This window comes from Drosophila obscura, unplaced genomic scaffold (genome assembly GCF_018151105.1).
Source record: "Drosophila obscura isolate BZ-5 IFL unplaced genomic scaffold, ASM1815110v1 contig_214, whole genome shotgun sequence".
NCBI lineage: Eukaryota > Metazoa > Arthropoda > Insecta > Diptera > Drosophilidae > Drosophila > Drosophila obscura.
This window is the reverse complement of record NW_024542806.1, coordinates 297,640-317,287: the sequence shown is the minus strand read 5'-3', so window position 1 is coordinate 317,287 and position 19,648 is coordinate 297,640. Positions and strand designations below refer to the sequence as shown.

The 19,648-nt window shown below is 47.7% G+C and overlaps 1 protein-coding gene across 1 annotated transcript; it reads left to right on the top strand.

Moving 5' to 3' along the window:
• Positions 1 to 13,939: 13,939 nt before the first annotated feature.
• LOC121404556 (nardilysin) lies at positions 13,940 to 17,502 on the top strand. The gene has a single exon (XM_041594210.1). It carries the CDS (start codon positions 13,997 to 13,999, stop codon positions 17,246 to 17,248), a length of 3,252 nt encoding a protein of 1,083 aa, XP_041450144.1. The 5' UTR covers positions 13,940 to 13,996; the 3' UTR covers positions 17,249 to 17,502.
• The last annotated feature ends 2,146 nt before the right edge of the window (positions 17,503 to 19,648 follow it).

Here is a 19,648-nt window from a genome sequence, read left to right as displayed (position 1 = left end):
TTCACAGTGTCCGACAAAGACCGAAGTTGCGACACAGACGAAGCCTCTACGCGCGGAACACCCAGAATGTCCGTGACATGCGCCTGAAAAATTAAACGTTTGTTATTAAAACGCTTATCAAGGAGGTCTAGCGCGATGGGATAGCTGGCGTGCGTGAACTCTAGAGACGAAATAGTGTCTAGTGCTGGTCCTTTCAGGCAGGAACGCAGGTGCTGCAGCTTCTCCACATTTGACAAATCAGTATCCTTGTCTATTATGGAGGAAAACATGCTCCAAAACGAGGAATACTGAGCGTAGCCACCACTGAACTCAGGAAGCTTCAACTCCGGCAGGCGTGGCCGACTTTGCACTACGACCGTAGTTGGGGCTTCTCCTACATGGTCCGTCCGCATTGTTGAGCATGGTAGCATTGTGGGCTGCCGCTTATTTAACTCCCGTTTCATGCGAATCTCCAGCATGACCACGCACTCGTCAATTTCCTCCCTCAAGGGACTACCGATCTCATCGAGATCAATCCTTTCCAGAGCATTATGGTGCTCGTTGAATGAAACTACAAGCTCCGCTAGCAATTTCAGCCTCACGTTCAGCTCCTCCTCACTGAGCTCGCCAATTCTCTCCTTGCCAACGGCAGTTTCGATTCTCCGGGCTGCCCCTACCATGGATTGCACCTTGCGCTTGTAGAATGCAGCTTCCGAATCGACGAACAATGGTGAGGGGGGCAAGAGTGAGGGGGTGCTATTAGAAGCCATTGGGTATGTTTACGACGCACAGGGTTACAGTTTCTGAAGCACGGAGAGGTTAATAACCGGTGAATAACCTCGAACAGTTTGATAGGAACAGTACACTCGATCGCAGCGCTCAATCACACGGGCTCACAGTTCTACAGGCCAGCAGCGAAAGTTCACAGTTTTAAAAGAACTGAGTAGGTGCAGCTGACAACAACAATGGCATGCACACTTCGAGACCAAAACCGAAAACGAAACAACCGCAAGACAAACCGCAAAGCAGATGACGCGAGAACCGTTTATGTTGCTTGTGCACAAACGCCGAATCGCAAAACCGTGGTACAAAGCGAATTAAACAACCGACAAGTGTTATTTGCGAGGCATATATAGGTGTATTGTGAGGTCCTATTTCAGGCTGAGGTAAGCATCAGTCTGTCCAAGGTCCGCTACAAGACAATTTGTAGTTTGTAGGTGACTTCAGGTGTCGGGCTGGCTCGTAAAAGAATGTAGTAGGCAGCGAGAAATGATGAGGCGACGGTTTTGTTGGATTGTTCTTGGTTTTTATTTAGTATTCTGGTTTCTTTTCATTCACTTTCCTCATTCACTTAAATTCTGCTGCTTCAACTCGTGGTTGAATGGTGCGCTGGTGGACTGCGTAGTACAGTGTCTTGGGTGGGTGACTGAGGGACTGTGTAGTACAGTGTCTTGGGTGTGTGACTGAGGGACTGCGTAGTACAGTGTCTTGGGTGTGTGACTGAGGGACTGCGTAGTACAGTGTCTTGGGTGTGTGACTGAGGGACTGCCTTGTGCAGTGTCTTGTGTTTGGGCTGATGGACTGCCTGTACTTGGTGGGCTGATGGACTGCCTGCTCTTTCAGCCGATCTTGGCCCTTTTATGCAGCTGGCGATAGCACCTGAGACCCGGAAATAATTAATTCTTGCTGACTTAAGGTTATTGGATAACAATAATTGTGGAGCGCGGTAAGTGGGTCGAAGCTTTGTGCTTCGTTGACAATTGTTAGTGGGTCAGGGTGGTTTTGCTGAGGCTGCATCCCGGAAGGTGCAGGCTGCAGTTGGGAAAGGTGATATCTGAATTTGGGTCGGTAGGTCGATAATTTTATGCTAGCTTGACTTATTGTGAAATAACGCCAATGATATCTCTTATTGCGAAATTGTGTCGGCTTGGCTTATTGCGACATTGTAGGCTGCTGATTTCACAATTGTCTCAAGAGGTGAGGTGTTGTTGATCGAGAGTTCTTAATTAATTGTGCGCTGAAGACTATTTTATTTCCGGGGTGCTGACACACCGCTATTTGTGGAGAACCGTGGCTAGAGCCATGGTTCGCTAGCTCTGTGTATATCAGTTAGATTACTGTCTCCCGCCAGCGTGGATGCGCCGACCCTTCGCCGTTTGTGACGAGCCATGGCTAGAACCATGGTTCGTTACACCCCCCCCTTTCTTCTGGGAGGGTGATGGAGAGATTAGTGGCGTTGCTTGGCGGGTGCTTAGGTTCGCCTTTTTCCTGTCCTTTGGCTTGTGCCGAGTCTTTGGATTCGTCGGTGTTAATCTAGTCACTTTAGCGTGGCGTCGGTAACGTTATATTTTCTACTGCTGCTGTGATCGTGGCCTTTCTGCTGTTCTGGGTGCTTTGTAGTTGGTGTCTGCTTGGTGGGTCGATTACCCATATGACGATGGTTTTCTCGGCAGTTTTCTTTGGTAGTTCTTTGTCCAGGCATTCTTGAATCGGCGGTGCTATGTCGGGTGGCCAAGGATCCGTCGGTAGTTCTGGGTCGTCTTTGGTAGGTTCGGTGGCTCCGGGGTCAAACGTTTGATTCGGGTCTTTCGGTAGGATGGGTCTGTCGAATGTAAATGCTTGGATCTGCGGGGCCAAGTCCGGCGGCCACGGCTCCGGGACTGGTTCGGGCTCATGTTCGGTTGGATCGGCGGCTTCGGAGTCAAATGGCTGGCTGGGGTCTTCGGGTAAGAGGGTTGTGTCGAAGGCGCTGGGCGTTTCGATCCTCCGTTGGTAGTCGCTTATGTGGGCGACGATGGGTGTGGTGTCGACCATGGGTATGATGTTTTGGTACGCCTGGTGTAGTACTCGTGTTATACTACAGCCAGACTGGTACGTGAACAGGTGAGTCGCGATGACCCCTCTGGTATCGCAGCAACGACTTGTGTGGGCGACGAAGATCTCTGACAAGGTTCTAGGCATGGCTCGCTGCATGGCGCTAAGAATCATGTCAGTACGCGGAAGGTACTCCGTTGTGTTGGCGAGGATCGGTGTGGCGTCGGCCGTGGGTCGGACAGGACGGCTGTCTGGGCATCGTGGGGGCATCGTGCTGGTTTCCGGGCCCTCGTTGAGGGGCTCTGTGGAGATCAGTTCGATTATGGGCCCCGTCCAGCGTGGGGTTAGCGTGGCTGTTTCCCGTGTGGCTGGGCTGTCGGATGGTGGTGGCCGTTGTCCTTTTTCGCTGCTGGCGGTCGGTTTTGAGGGTGTCCGTGCGTTCCCTGCTTCCGATGCGGTTTCTCTGCGTGCTTGCTCTGTTGCTTGTCTTGGACCTGGGCTTCCTGTGTCGAGCGCCGGGTTCAAGTGTGTTTGTCTCGTGTGTGAGATCCTCGTGGTTTGTTTGGGGGTGTGTCCCCTGTGGTTGGCCTAGGACGCGGTTGCTCCGTAGTGACCGTGGGACTCGTTTTCCCGATTGCTTGGTTGTGGTTGGCTTGTGTTGGCCTCGGATTTGTGTTCTCCGTTGTGGGCCGGCGTTTCGTATTCGTTGCGATTGGTTTGGGTGTCAAGTGCTGCGTTGCGTTATTGGGTGCCGTGTGCGTTGTGGTAGGTCGTGGACGTAGGTTCGTTGCGATTTGTTGGGGTTTCTGGTATCGGGGTTCGGCGTCTTGTACGTGGATGGTAGCAAGCACGGGTTCAGTGGGCATGGTGTGACGGTCTCGTAGCTGTAGCAGCGTGAATCCGCATTGGATCGTCGTTTCGGTGGCACCTAGGAAGTCCATGCCGACAATGACTTGTTCCAACATGTTTGGCAGGACCAGGAGCGGGATTTGAACCTCTCGTTGATCCAGCTTGATGTGCGCCAGTAGAACTTGTGAGATCTCTCTGACCGAGCCATCGGCCAGGCGTATGCGGACGCATGCATCTTGCAGGTTGGTGTTGTTGTCTAGTTGTCGGGCGAGGTTTGCGCTGATGAAGCTTCTGGATGCCCCGGTGTCGATTGTGGCTTCCGTTGCGTGTCCTCCTATGGTCACCATCGCCACTATCCGGCCGTTGCTTACGTGTAGAGAGTTATTTAGTCGCGGGTTGGAGGAGGCGTCGTTCCCGGCTGATCCCGTGTCAGTTGGGGACGCATGTCGTTTCCCGACGTGTTTTGGCGGCAGCAATTTACGGTCCGTGTGCCGCGTTTGCCACATTCCCAGCAGAATAGGATGGAGGGATTATGGCAGTCGTATGCCGCATGCCCTTCTTCACCACACCGGCGACAGGCTGCGCGTGGGTTGGTGATGGGGGTCGTGATCATGTGATGGGCTACGTCGGGATTCGCCGTACTGTTTGGATGAGCTGGTGGTCTCCCTGGTGTGTCTGTCGATTGCCAATGAGGACTCAGAAATGGCGTCTGGTGCGAGTCGCAATTCCTCGGCTCTGAAGCCGGCCTTGCGTATCTTGGAGTGTTACGCGGGGGTGCGAAAGTGGTCGGGATAGTCCGCTCTTGGATGCTCTCGAACTCGGTGGCCAACATTGTGAGCTGTGCTAAGCTTTGTAGTTCGTGTCGCCGCACGTACATCTGGTATGCTGGCAGGGCGTTATCGTAGATCCTGTTCAGTTCCTTGGCAGCGTCATACCTGGCGTGGTGCATGAGTAGACGTATCTCGATGAGGTAATCCTTGAACAATTCTCCTACCGCTTGCTTGCGGGCTCGGATCTGGTCTTCCAATTGTTCAAAATACCGTGGCGGCAAGAAGAAAGTCAAGAATTCTTGGCGGAAATATGCTCATGAGCTGCCTTGTAGTTGGCTGGTGCGGTACCAGCGACTGGCCCGATCGGTGAGAAGCTCTGTCATGGCCCGAGGTAGCTGATTTGTGTCCACCCCATATGAGAGAGCACGTTCCTCGAGTAGTTCCAGAAACGCGAGTGGATCGTCCTGTCCGTCGAACCTGATCCCCTATTTCCGAATCTGTTCCGCGATGTGGGCGGTGGAAGAGTCCATGGCTGGCACGATCCTCTGTGTGGGCGAGCGGCTGGTCTCCGTAACTGGAGGTCTGGGCAGATCGGCTGGCGTTACGATGCGTGGTGGGCAGGGTGTGCTGAATTCGGCCGCGGTGGGGACTTGTAACCCGGCTTTTGGGTCGGTTTTCCGCTGGTCAGACGGCCCAGGAGTGGTGGGCATGGGCGACTTGGAGCGTCCTGCTGGTCTGGCGTATTGCCGTTCGAGGTCGGCCAGTCGAACCCAGGCATCCTGCGAGAGTGTTCCGGCGACTAGTGCGGCGAATCTCTTTCTTCGTTCCTCGACTGTTCCGTCGTTTCCGAATCCGAATTCCTCAGCCAGGACTTCCAGCTCATCCCGCCGGAGTTTGTAGATCCAGCCGGTGGTGACTCCTGGATTGGTATGGTGTCCCTCCGGGCAAAATTCGTCGGGTTGACCGGCTCCGTGGGCTTCCATGGTGTGTTTCTGTGGTTAGTAGCACTGACTTACGTGTTGTTGGTGGTATTTCTGCTTGCGACCGGATTTTGCGTTTTGTGCTTGACGGTTATTGATCCTTGCTAACCTAGTCTCTTTCAGTGGCCGTGGGTCTTTACTCCACAAAGCTCCGTATTAAGGTGTTAGTCTCCTTAAAGTCACCAAAAAGTCCCTGCTCGGGCGCCACTTGTGAGGTCCTATTTCAGGCTGAGGTAAGCATCAGTCTGTCCAGGGTCCGCTACAAGACAATTTGTAGTTTGTAGGTGACTTCAGGTGTCGGGCTGGCTCGTAAAAGAATGTAGTAGGCAGCGAGAAATGATGAGGCGACGGTTTTGTTGGATTGTTCTTGGTTTTTTATTTAGTATTCTGGTTTCTTTTCATTCACTTTCCTCATTCACTTAAATTCTGCTGCTTCAACTCGTGGTTGAATGGTGCGCTGGTGGACTGCGTAGTACAGTGTCTTGGGTGGGTGACTGAGGGACTGTGCAGTACAGTGTAAATCTTCACTTTTAATTTGAAGATTTACTTTGTGCTTTGATATGCACTTCCCCATGGACGATACGCCACTGATCTCTGTTTGAGATCGAATTTTTTTAAATTTCAGAATCTGAGCAGATTCTTCTGAAATAATTGTGCTTTGTGACCCACTGTCAATCAAAGCCCTAAATGTTTCAAATTCTCCAATAGAAGATTTTATTTGAACACGCGCTGTAGCTAACAACGCTTGTTCCAACGTCATGCAAGTGTTAACTTTTTCACTTTTTTAATTGTTTACATAATTAATATTAATTATTTAATTAATATGTAGCATGCTATGGTGATTTCTTTTGCACAGCGAACATGATGTTTTGCTAGTGCATTTTTTACTATGTGTGTTTTTTAGGCATTTAAAACACAGAAACGCTTTTTTAACTTTATCCATTCTTTCAGATGGTTTTAAAGCCTTAAATTTGTGAGATTGAAATATTGTGTGTCCCATACCTTTGCAAATAGGACAACTATTAGCAGACAACTCTTTTATGTTGTTGCTAAATATTTTTTTAACAGGTTTTTCCTCCTGAATCGAGCTTATCGAATTTAATCGTTGCTCGCAAAAATCCATGACGTCGGATAATTTTTGAATTTCCTTGTTTTTCTTAACATGGCTCTCATATAATTGCAGAGCCTCTTTATTTAATTTTCTGATAATTATATGTGCAAAGATTACATCAACCTCGTCAGATAATTGTGCCTTTAATTTTATCATGTGAATTGACTCATTTATAGTGTCAATAAACATTTTTAACTGCCTAACTGAGTCCAAACTTAAATTTTGTAGTTCAAGAAGGCGGTTCAATTGATCGGAAAATAGTTTCCTTTTATTTTCATACCGCTTGGTTAACAATTCCCAAGCGGTCACATAATTTTCCCCTGAACCTAACAATAATTAAATTTTAAGGTAGGACTTAGATCCTCACTTAAATGAATAAGTTCGGTAAATAACTCATAAAACAGGTCCCAGTCTTTGGAATCCCCAAAGAATTTCTGGAAGTGTTGGCAAATCATCAATTTTTTTATTTGTAACTTCTCCCATTTTTGGCACATTATCCTTAAGTTTTTTCTTATGATTTTAGTTACAGTTAACACATCAAATTCTAATTCATTTAAAACATCATCATACATATCAATAGATTCAATCATTTCGTCTTCTTTCATACCAACTACCTTTCTCCAATAAAACATTAACTTTTCTATCCTGAATTCCAAATTTTCATTTTTTCCGTCATTAAAAGCATTAAAAGGCATTAAAAGCTTCATCTAAATACCTTTTTAACTGCTCTATTGATTTTGAAAGTTTGCTAACAGTTTACGTACCATCCATATCGGAACCAGAAATCTTTTGCTTCTGCTTAGAACATAATTCTTTCTGTTCTTGTTCCATATCGACACTTTCACTCATCTGATTCTGACTATCCACTATACTTTGTATTCTTCCTATTATACCCATCAAAGCTGCATAGTGGTTTATCTTAAAATAGTCGTGATCGACTACACCAATTTTTAAGAGCATATCGTTGTTATTCATACTGTGAGGTCCTATTTCAGGCTGAGTTATACATCAGTCTGTCCAGGGTCCGCTACAAGAAAATTTGTAGATTGTAGGTGACTTCAGGTGTCGGTCTGGCATGAAATATGCAGTACGCAAGCGAGAAATGATGATGCAAGAGTTTTTGTTGTTCTTGGATTATTCAGTATTTATTCATTCACCTTAATTCTTTTACGTTGCTACTCTGGCTTGTAGTTGTATGGTGTTCTGGTGGACTGGGTAGTGCAGTGTCTTGGGTGTGTGACTGAGGGACTGCGTAGTGCAGTGTCTTGGGTGTGTGACTGAGGGACTGCCTTGTGCAGTGTATTGTGTTTGCGCTGATGGACTGCCTACTCTTTCGGCCGATCTTGGCAATTTCATGCAGCTGGCGATCGCACCTGAGTCCCGGAAATAATTGCTTATTGCTAACTTATGATTATTTGTGACAATAATTGTGGGGCGTGGTAAGTGGGTCGAAGCTTGGTGCTTCGTTGACAATTGTTAGTGGGTCAGTGTGTTTTATGAGAGTGTTTTGCTGAGACTGCATTGCAGAAGGTACGGGCTGCAGTTGGAAATTGGGTTCCAAAATTAGGTTTTGCGAACTTGACCAGGCGGAGGGTGCTGGCTGAATTTGGGCCGGTAGGTCGGTAATTTTATGCTAGCTTGACTTATTGTGAAATAACGCAGATGATATTTCTTATGTAGGCCGTCGATTGCGAAATGTCCCAAGAGGTGGGGTGTTTTAAATTGTTGTGTGGACAAGAATGTGTAGAGTTGTTGATCGAGAGTTCTTAAATAATTGTGTGCGTTGCTAAAGACTATTTTATTTCCGGAGTTTCTGACACACCGCTATTTTGTGGAGAACCGTGGCTAGAGCCATGGTTCGTTAGCTCTGTGGATATCACTTTGATTATTGTCTCAGGCCAGCGTGGATACGCTGACTCTCCGCCGTTTGTGACGAGACATGGCTAGAACCATGGTTCGTTACACCCCCCCCCTTTCTTCCGGGTGGGTGATGGGGAGATTTGTGGCGTCGCTTGGCGTGTGCTGAGGTTCGCCTTTTTCCGGGTTATCCTGTCCTTTGGCTTGTGCTGAGTTTCCGGATTAGTCGCTGTTAATCTCGTCACTTTAGCGTGGCGTCGGTAACGTTATATTTTCTACTGCTGCTGTGATCGTGGCCTTTTTGCTGTTCTGGGTGCTTTGTAGTTGGTGTCTGCTTGGTGGGTCGATTATCCCATATGACGATGGTTTTCTCGGCAGTTTTCTTTGGTAGTTCTGTGTCCAGGCATTCTTGGATCGGCGATACTATGTGGCCAAGGATCCGTGGGCAGTTCTGGATCGTCTTCGTTGGGTTCGGTGTCTCCGGGGCCAAACGTTTGATTCGGGTCCTTCGGTAGAATGGGTCTGTCGAATGTAAATGCTTGGATCTGCGGGGTTAAGTCCGGAGGCCACGGCTCCGGGACTGGTTCGGGCTCATGTTCGGTTGGATCGGCGGCTTCGGAGTCAAATGGGTGGCTGGGGTCTTCGGGTAAGAGGGTTGTGTCGAAGGCACTGGGCGTTTCGATCCTCCGTTGGTAGTCCCTTATGTGGGCGACGATGGGTGTGGCGTTGGCCGTGGCAAAGACAATATAAGTATAAGATGCGTAACGCCATACGAAATTTCTGCACACGAATTTTCGGGGCTGGCTCTAGAGCTGGCTCCAGGCTCTCTTGAAATTTTTTAGAGAGAGAGAGCGCTCTAGAGCCAGCCGCTCTCTTTTATGCATACAGCATACGAAGGCACACGAAGTTGGTTCTTTGCCGATGCGACAGCCGAGCCGAGTCGTCGCGACGACTGTATGTGTGCACATGCATACGTTTTTTACAGCGCTGTCGAAATATACCCTTCACTTTATAAGTGTAAGTTAATTTTGCAAGACGCTTACCACCCCAATATTAAAAAACTGTTATATTGTATATATCCATCCAACGATAATTTATTTTAAGATGGTATATTCGATAATAATGATCGGATATACATATATAAAAATACATAATATATTTAATACATAAAATTCTATGAATTGCCATTAGGGTATTCAGGATGCGACGTACTCAACGCCGGTATAAAATTTCGTTTCTCAACTCATAAAAAGGTTTCCGTCTCGAAAATCGTCCGCTTAGCACAAGTACGCACACATACGCACTTGCTGTTCTGTGTGTACTCACACATGCAAGCGGATTCTATTTTTAGATTCGTACGCTCTCAAATTTGTGCGAGCGAGATGGCGCGAATTTCGTCGCTGGCCGCAAAATTGTCTTGCATATGGCAATTGAAATGTATGAGCGTTACGCATCTTATACTTATATTGTCTTTGGCCGTGGGTAGATATGTTTCATATCTCTGATGCAATACTTGGGTGGTATTGGCGGTCGTTTGGCGCATGAACAGGTGAGTCTCGGTGATGCCTCTTGTTTTGGACCAACAGCTGGTACGGGCGGCGAAGATCTCGGATCTGGCTCTAGGCATGGCTCGGTGCATGGCGCTAGCAGTCGAGTCGGTACGCGGAAGGTACTCCATTGTGTTGGCGAGGATCGGTGTGGAGTCGGCCGTGGGTACGACAGGGCGGCGGTCAGTGCATCGTGGGGGTATCGTCATGGTTTCTGGGCCCGCGTTGAGGGGCTCTGTGGAGATCACTTCGATTATGGGCCCCGTCCAGCGTGGGGTTAGCGTGGCTGTTTCCCGTGTGGCTGGGCTGTTGGATGGTGGTGGCCGTTGTCCTTTTTAGCTGCTGGCGGTCGGTTTTGAGGGTGTCCGTGCGTTCCCTGCTTCCGATGTGGTTTCTCTGCGTGCTTGCTCTGTTGCTTGTCTTGGACCTGGGCTTCCTGTGTCGAGCGCCGGGTTCAAGTGTGTTTGTCTCGTGTGTGAGATCCTCGTGGTTTGCTTGGGGTAAGTGTCCCCTGTGGTTGGCCTAGGACGCGGTTGATCCATAGTGACCGTGGGACTCGTTTTCCCGATTGCTTGATTGCGGTTTGCTGGTGTTGACCTTGGATTCGTGTTCTCCGTAGTGTGCCGTTGCTTCGTATTCGTTGCGATTGGTTTGGGTGTCAAGTGCTGCGTTGCTTTATTGGGTGCCGTGTGCGTTGTGGTAGGTCGTGGACGTAGGTGCGTTGCGATTTGTTGGAGTTTCTGGTATCGGGGTTCGGCGTCTTGTACGTGGATGGTAGTAAGCACGGGTTCAGTGAGCATGGGGCGACGGTCTCGTAGCTGTAGCAGCGTGGAGCCGCATTGGATCGTCGTTTCGGTGGCACCTAGGAAGTCCATGCCGACAATAACTTGTCCCAACATGTTTGGCAGGACCAGGAGCGGGATTTGAACCTCTCGTTGATCCAGCTTGATGTGCGCCAGTAGGACTTGTGAGATCTCTCTGACCGAGCCATCGGCCAGGCGTATGCGGACGCATGCATCTTGCAGGTTGGTGTTGTTGTTTAGTTTTCGTGCGAGGTTTGCGCTGATAAAGCTTCTGGATGCCCCGGTGTCGATTGTGGCTTCCGTTGCGTGCCCTCCTATGGTCACCATCGCCACTATCCGGCCGTTGCTTACGTGTAGAGAGTCGGCGTCGTTCCCGGCTGATCCCGTGTCAGTTGGGGACGCATGTCGTTTCCCGACGTGTTTTGGCGGCAGCAATTTACGGTCCGTGTACCGCGTTTGCCACATTCCCAGCAGAATAGGATGGAGGGATTATGGCAGTCGTATGCCGCATGCCCCGGTTCACCACACCGGCGACAGGCTGCGCGTGGGTTGATGATGGGGGTCGTGATCATGTGATGGGCTACTTCGGGATTCGTCGTACTGTTTGGATGAGCTGGTGGTCTCCCTGGTGTGTCTGTCGATTCCCAATGGGGACTCAGAAATGGCGTCTGGTGCGAGTCGCAATTCCTCTGCTCTGAAGCCGGTCTTGCGTATCTTGGAGTGTAACGCGGGGGTGAGAAAGTGGTCGGGATGGTCCGCTCTTGGATGCTCTCGAACTCGGTGGCCAACATTGTGAGCTGTGCTAAGCTCTGTAGTTCGTGTCGCCGCACGTACATCTGGTATGCTGGCAGTTATCGTAGATCCTGTTCAGCTCCTTGGCTGCGTCGTACCTGGCGTGGTGCATGAGTAGACGTATCTCGATGAGGTAATCCTTGAACAATTCTCCTACCGCTTGCTTGCGGGCTCGGATCTGGTCTTCCAATTGTTCAAAATACCGTGGCGGCAAGAAGAAAGTCAAGAATTCTTAGCGGAAATATGCCCATGAGCTGCCTTGTAGTTGGCTGGTGCGGTACCAGCGACTGGCCCGATCGGTAAGAAGCTCTGTCATGGCCCGAGATAGCTGATTTGTGTCCCCCCCATATGAGAGCGCACGTTTTTCGAGTAGTTCCAGAAATGTAAGTGGTTCGTCCTGTCCGTCGAACCTGATTCCCCATTTCCGAATCTGTTCCGCGATGTGGGCGGTGTGGCTGCGGTGTCGTCCATCTATGGAAGGGTCCATGGCTGGCACGATCCTCTGTGTTGGCGAGCGACTGGTCTCCGTAACTGGAGGTCTGGGCAAATCGGCTGGCGTTACGATGCGTGGTGGGACAGGTGTGCTGTATTCCGACGCGGTGGGGACTTGTAACCCGGCTTTTGGGTCGGTTTTCCGCTGGTCAGATGTCCTAGGAGTGGTGGGCATTGGTGACCTGGAGCGTACTGCTGGTTTGGCGTATTGCCGTTCGAGGTCTCCCAGTCGAACCCAGGCATCCTGCGAGAGTGTTCCGGCGACTAGTGTGGCGAATCTCTTTCGTCGTTCTTCGACTGTTCCTTCGTTGCCAAATCCGAATTCCTCGGCCAAGGCTTCCAGCTCGTCCCGCCGGAGTTTGTAGATCCAGCCGGTGGTGACTCCTATGGTGTCACTCCGGTTAAAATTCGTCGGGTTAACCGGCTTCGTGGGCTTCCATGGTGTGTTTCTGCGGTTTAGTGGCACTGACTTACGTTGTGTTGGTGGTACTTCTGTACTGTTGCACTTTTGCTTGCGACCGGATTTTGCGAGGGTGCCGGTTTTTGTGCTGGACGGGTTTTAGTCCTTGCTAGCCTAGTTTTCTTTCAGTGGCCGTGGGTCTTTACTCCACAAAGCTCCGTATTGAGGTGTTAGTCTCCTTAAAGTCACCAAAAAGTCCCTGCTCGGGCGCCACTTGTGAGGTCCAATTTCAGGCTGAGGTATGCATCAGTCTGTCCAGGGTCCGCTACAAGAAAATTTGTAGATTGTGGGTGACTTCAGGTGTCGGGCTGGCTTTCAAAATTCAGTAGGCAAGCGAGAAATGATGATGCGAGTATTTTGTTTTGTTGGTTCTTGGTTTTATTCAATATTTTTCCATTCACTAAATTCTTTGACGTTGCTACCCAGGCTTGTAGTTGTATGGTGCCCTGGTGGACTGCGTAGTGCAGTGTCTTGGGTGTGTGACTGAGGGACTGCGTAGTGCAGTGTCTTGGGTGTGTGACTGAGGGACTGCCTTGTGCAGTGTCTTGTGTTTGGGCTGATGGACTGCCTACTCTTTCGGCCGATCTTGGCCCTTTTATGCAGCTGAAAATAATTGTGGGGCGTGGTAAGTGGGTCGAAGCTTGGTGCTTCGTTGACAATTGCTTAGTGCGTCAGTGTGTTTTGATGAGAGTGTTTTTAGCTGAGGCCGCAGTTGGGGATTGGGTTTCGAAATGAGGATTTGCGAACTCGGCCTGGCGGAGGGTGCTTGCTGAATTTGGGCAGGTAGGTCGATAATTTTATGCTAGCTTGACTTATTGTGAAATAACGCAAATGATATTTCTTATGTAGGCCGTCGATTGCGAAATGTCCCAATAGGTGGGGTGTTTTAAATTGTTGTGTGGACAAGAATGTGTAGAGTTGTTGATCGAGAGTTCTTAAATAATTGTGTGCGTTGCTTAAGACTATTTTATTTCCCGGAGGTGCTGACACACCGCTATTTATGGAGAACCGTGGCTAGAGCCATTGTTCGTTAGCTCTGTGTATATCAGTTAGATTATTGTCTCCCGCCAGCGTGGATGCGCTGACCCTCCGCCGTTTGTGACGAGCCATGGCTAGAACCATGGTTCGTTACAATAGTTTCTGAGATCTAGGCGCTCATCAAGACGGACAGACGGACAGGCGGACAGGTGGATATGGCTATATCGACTCGGCTATTGATGCTGATCAAGAATATATATACTTTATGCAGTCGGAAACGTTTTCTTGTCTTCGTTACACACATCCCCTTTTACCACAAATCTAATATACCCCTTAACTCTTTTTTGAGTACGGGTATAAAAATTCAAAAACCATGAAAATCAGTCTAGGCGTTCTCGAGTTACAAGCGGTCTAACGGACACGAGTTTGTTTTATATATATAGATATCCTGTGTCATTTCCCATGAAATTGTAGGAGCCTTTACAAAATTTGTTCGGTTTTGTTTGAACCGAATTTACTTACATTTTATAAATAATAAGAACACAATATACAGTTACCTACTACATGACATTGAAGATGTGCCTAGAGCCGCGCATCGGCCTCAGAAGAATCAGAAAAAAAATGTACAAGTGGCTATATCGAACATTTCAAACCTCTGTCCAGTATCATGAGCCACCGGATAAATCTGATGGCGACAGAAAACTCTACCGAGCTCTAAGTCTATCGAATGGATTACGTGCCATGCTGATATCAGATCCTACATATAATATAGAACACACCTCAGATGTGCGCCACCATCCACCTACAGATGGGGCCAGGAGTAGTGAGAGCTCCAATCCATCCATAGAGAATTTTCATGGAAAATTAGCTGCCTGCGCGGTACTTGTGAACGTCGGCTCCTTTAGTGAACCGCGGCAATATCAGGGAATGGCACATTTTCTGGAGCATATGATATTTATGGGTTCCGAGAAGTATCCCATTGAAAACGAATTTGATGCATTTATAACGAAAAACGGGGGTTTCAGTAACGCTCATACAGAAAACGAAGAAACGTGTTTTTACTTTGAGGTAGAAGATACCCATTTAGATAGAGGTATGGATATATTCATGAACCTAATAAGAGCACCGCTTTTTCTTCCCGATGCCATGGCTCGAGAACGTTCTGCAGTTCAATCAGAGTTCGAACAGACATACATGCGGGATGAAGTACGACGTGATCAGATATTGGCGAGCTTGGCTAGTGAAAATTATCCCCATGGCACTTTCAGTTGGGGGAATCGGAAATCTCTTGAAGATCATGTAGATGACAAACTGCTGCACGATGCGCTTCATGATTTTCGACGAAAACATTATGGATCAAATCGTATGATTGTCTGCATTCAGTCGCAGCAATCGTTGGATGAATTGGAAGACCTACTAGTTCGTCATTGTGCAGATATACCCAAAAGCCAGGAGAATGCAAAAGATATGGATAGTTTGTGTTATCATAAAGCCTTTAATGAAAAGTTATTTCACGAAGTCTTTCTTGTGCAGCCTGTGGAAGACGTGTGCAAATTGGAGTTGACCTGGGTTCTTCCACCAATGAGGCATTATTATAGATGTAAGCCAGAGGCTTTTCTATCGCAACTGATCGGATATGAGGGTGTGGGAAGCCTATGCTCTTATTTACGTCGCCGTCTATGGTGCATGAGCATTATGGCGGGCATTGGGGGTAGTAGTTTCGAATCAAACTCCATCTACTCTCTGTTCAATATGTGCATATACCTTACAGACGATGGGTTCGAGCATATAGATGCGGTATTGGAAGCTACATTTGCATGGATTAAATTGCTAAATGAGAGCGCTGAGCATCGAGAAGATATGTATAAGGAGTTTCAACAGATTGCAGAAAATAATTTTCGATTTCAAATCGAACTACCTTCGATGGACAATGTACAGAATGTGGTGGAGAGCATTGGGTATCTTCCACCAAAAGATGTCCTTACAGGATCACAGCTGTATTTTGAATTTGATAAAGCTGCTTTACTGCTACTGAAAGAACACCTGAGTGCATTTAATTTTAATATAATGATCTCTTCGCACATACCATATTTAGATCATGAATACGATCAGAGGGAAAAATGGTTTGGTACGCAGTACACGACGATTCCTATGCCCTCAAAATGGATAGCCATGTGGCATGATCCGCCATTATTGAAAGAATTGAGCTTTCCACAATCGAATCCCTTCATAACCACGGACTTCACGTTGCACTGGCAAGAAGCTGGTAGGCTACATATACCACGTCGTCCAAAAATCCTCAAAAGGGATGATCTTTGTGAGTTGTGGTTTCGGCAAGATGATATTTTCCAACTACCTGATGGCTACATAAATTTATACTTTATTACTCCTTTGGTTCGTGAAAGTGCACGGAATTATATGCTTGGCGTGCTCTTTACCTACTTGGTGGAATTTAGCATCGCCGAGCAATTATATCCAGCTTTAGAAGCTGGTTTAACTTATGGCCTATATATAGGTGACAAGGGATTGGTTCTACGTGTTAGTGGTTACAACCAAAAACTACCTCTTTTGGTAGAAATTATCATGAAGGTGATGTGCACTCTAGAGCTGGATCCAGCTCAAGTGATTTCTTTTAAAGATCTCAAAAAGCGTCAAATTTTCAATGCTCTTATTAGTGGAAAGATTTTAAATCTTGATTTACGATTAATGGTTTTGGAGAATAAACGATTTAGTATGCTACAGAAATATGAATCAATCGATAAAATAAATGTGGATGACATCAAGCACTTTAAGGATAATTTTCACAAGAAAATGTACATCCAGGCACTCATACAGGGAAATTTTACCCAAGAAGAGGCACGTGAGGTAATGCAAAAAGTAATTTCCACGTTTAGTAGCCAAAAATTAGATAATCCATCCTCATTGGACAATAGCTTAGTGCAGCTTCCACTTGGATCGTATTATTTGCGTGCGAAAACTTTAAATCAGGAAGATACAAATACAATTGTAACAAACTACTATCAAATTGGGCCAAGTGATCTAAAATTGGAGTGCCTGATGGATCTGGTAGAATTAATTGTGGAAGAACCTTTCTTTAATCAGCTGCGTACTCAAGAACAGTTGGGATACAGTCTGGGCATACATCAACGCATTGGCTACGGCGTGCTGGCCTATGTAATTACAATAAATACTCAGGAGACTAAGCATTCGGCTGACTATGTTGAACGACGTATGGAGGCATTTAGGTCTTGCATACCAGACCTTGTGTCACAGCTCACTGAAATAGAGTTCAATGATGTGCGCGAAACGCTCATCAGTAGCAAGAGGCTGGGTGACACTAGCCTAGATGAAGAAGTTATGCGGAATTGGAGTGAAATCGTAACCACTGAGTACTTCTTTAATCGCAAGGAAATGGAAATACAAACGCTAAATGGTATCTCAAAGCAGCACGTTTTGGATTTCTTATTAGACTATGAAAACAAGAACTTTCGAAAGCTTTCAGTCCAAGTGGTTGGTCAAAATAAGCTACCATCTCGGTCTCCAACACTGTCTATTTCGGATGCTATGGCTCTTAGGCAGAGCTCAGGAACAGGATTCGGTAGACGACCTGGTTCTTTGGCCGACCTATTGGATGAAGTGCAGCGTAACATTTCCGATGAACAACTCTTGTTTGAACAGATGGGCAGTAAGATCAAAATAGAGCTTATGGGACATGGCGATGATCCAACAAACATAGTGGATATTTCGGCTTTTAAAAACACGCTATATGTTTATCCTTTATTTATCACAAATCCAAAGTCCGCTAAAAAGTCGTAATACACACAGAATACTTTTATGATTTGTTAAAAGAAATCAAAAAGTGTACAGCTATCTAGTGATCGGCCTCGCATATCATTCCTTTCCTCATTAGTGCCACCAAGGCTTTGAGGATTTTGTTTACGTTATTCCCTTCCGTCACTGCAGGGTTCAGCATATCAGCATTCCATATGGTTGAATGCGTTGAGATCCTTTCAATTCAGCATATTTCAGTAAAGCGAGTGTAGAGAATGAACACATATAATAAAATTAAATATATTTAATAGTGTTTATTGGAGTTTAATGAAATATACTTTTGTTCAAATGATTCCAAACACAGCCCTGTTCAGAGAAATTATGGAAGGCTCCCTGGACCTAAACTCGGAGCTGAGGACCACCGAGGAAGTGGAAGAGGCCATTGACTTATTTGTGTCCAAGGTCTGCGAGGGTGCTGCAGCTGCTGCTCCTCAAGGTCACCAAGTCACTCAATCGTCCCGTACTGGAAGATACAATAGCGTGACATCGAGTAAAGTAGAAGGACAACTGCTCCAAAAAAAGGCTTAGGAAAGAATTCCTCCGCACCAATGACTGTCAATAGACTCTTCAGGAGAGTAGCCAACGGGCTGAGGAAAAAGCTGTTCAAGTTAAAGTCTGAAGCCAACGACAAACTAATATCTGAGGCGTCTGCAGACGTGCACTCGAACTACACCCTATCGAAGCTCACGATCCGGTACAAACGGCAATCCACCCCTAACTTCCCAGTAAGAAAGGCAGATGGCTCATGAGCAAGGTCAGCAGCGGACCGTGTGGATGAGCAAGCCTAATGGCTGCTAAGATGGCTGAATTCCATCAAATGGAGCTCCCGGTGGCCCCAATGACGCTCCAGGAACTCAAGACGGATATCCACTTTCTCAAAGCTAAAAAGGCCCCAGGAAAGGACAATATAGATAACAGAGTGGCAAAAGTGCTGCCACTCCGCAAAGCATGTAAAGCCGCGCAGGTTGTAACGAACCATGGTTCTAGCCATGTCTCGTCACAAATGGCGGAGGGTCAGCGCATCCACGCTGGCCGGAGACAATAATCAAACTGATGTACACAGAGCCAACGAACCATGGCTCTAGCTATGGTTCTCCACAAATAGCGGTGTGTCAGCACCTCCGGAAATAAAATAGTCTTAAGCAACGCACACAATTAATTAAGAACTCTTGATCAACAACTCTATACATTCTTGTACACGAAACAATTAAAAACACCCCACCTCTTGGGACATTTCGCAATCGACGGCCTACATAAGAAATATCATTTGCGTTATTTCACAATAAGTCAAGCCAGCATAAAATTATCGACCTACCGGCCCAAATTCAGCTATCACCTTCCGCGATGCCGAGTTAGCAAAATCAATCCTAAACCCAATTCCCAACTGCAACTTCCGGGATGCAGCCTCAGCAAAACCACCCTGACCCACTAAAAATTGTCAACGAAGCACCAAGTTCGACCTAGTTACCACACCCCACAATTATTGTTATCCAATAACCTTAAGTCAGCAAGAATTAATTATTTCCGGGTCTCAGGTGCGATCGCCAGCTGCCAGACTGATGCATACCTCAGCCTGAAATAGGACCTCACAAGTGGCGCCCGAGCAGGGACTTTTTGGTGACTTTAAGGAGACTAACACCTTAATACGGACCTTTGTGGAGTAAAGACCCACGGCCACTGAAAGAGAATATGCTAGCAAGGATCAATAACCGTCAAGCACAAAAAACCGCAAAATCCGGTCGCAAGCAAAAGTGCTACAGTACAAAAGTACCAACAACACAACGTAAGTCAGTGATACTAACCGCAGGAACACACCATGGAAGCCCACGAAGCCGCCCAACCCGACGAATTTTACCCGAAGGGACACCATACCAATCCAGGAGTCACCACCGGCTGCATTTACAAACTCCGGCGAGACGAGCTAGAAGCCCTGGCCGAGGAATTCGGATTCGGCAACGAAGGAACAGTCGAGGAACGACGAAAGAGATTCGCCGCACTAGTCGCCGGAACACTCTCGCAGGATGCCTGGGTACGACTGGGAGACCTCGAACGGCAATACGCCAAACCAGCAGGACGCTCCAAGTCGCCCATGCCCACCACTCCTGGGCCATCTGACCAGCGGAAAACGGACCCAAAAGCCGGGTTACAAGTCCCCACAGCGTCGGAATACAGCACACCCGGCCCACCACGCATCGTAACGCCAGCCGATTTGCCCAGACCTCCAGTTACGGAGACCAGCCGCTCGCCCACACAGAGGATAGTGCCAGCCATGGACCCTTCCATAGATGGACGACACCACAGCCACACCGCCCACATCGCGGAACCGATTCGGAAATGGGGAATCAGGTTCGACGGACAGGACGACCCACTTACATTTCTGGAACT

What these genes read in the sequence shown, in the direction of transcription:
- LOC121404556 (XM_041594210.1), top strand. Translation starts at nt 13,997, where the DNA reads ATGACATTGAAGATGTGCCTAGAGCCGCGCATCGGCCTCAGAAGAATC.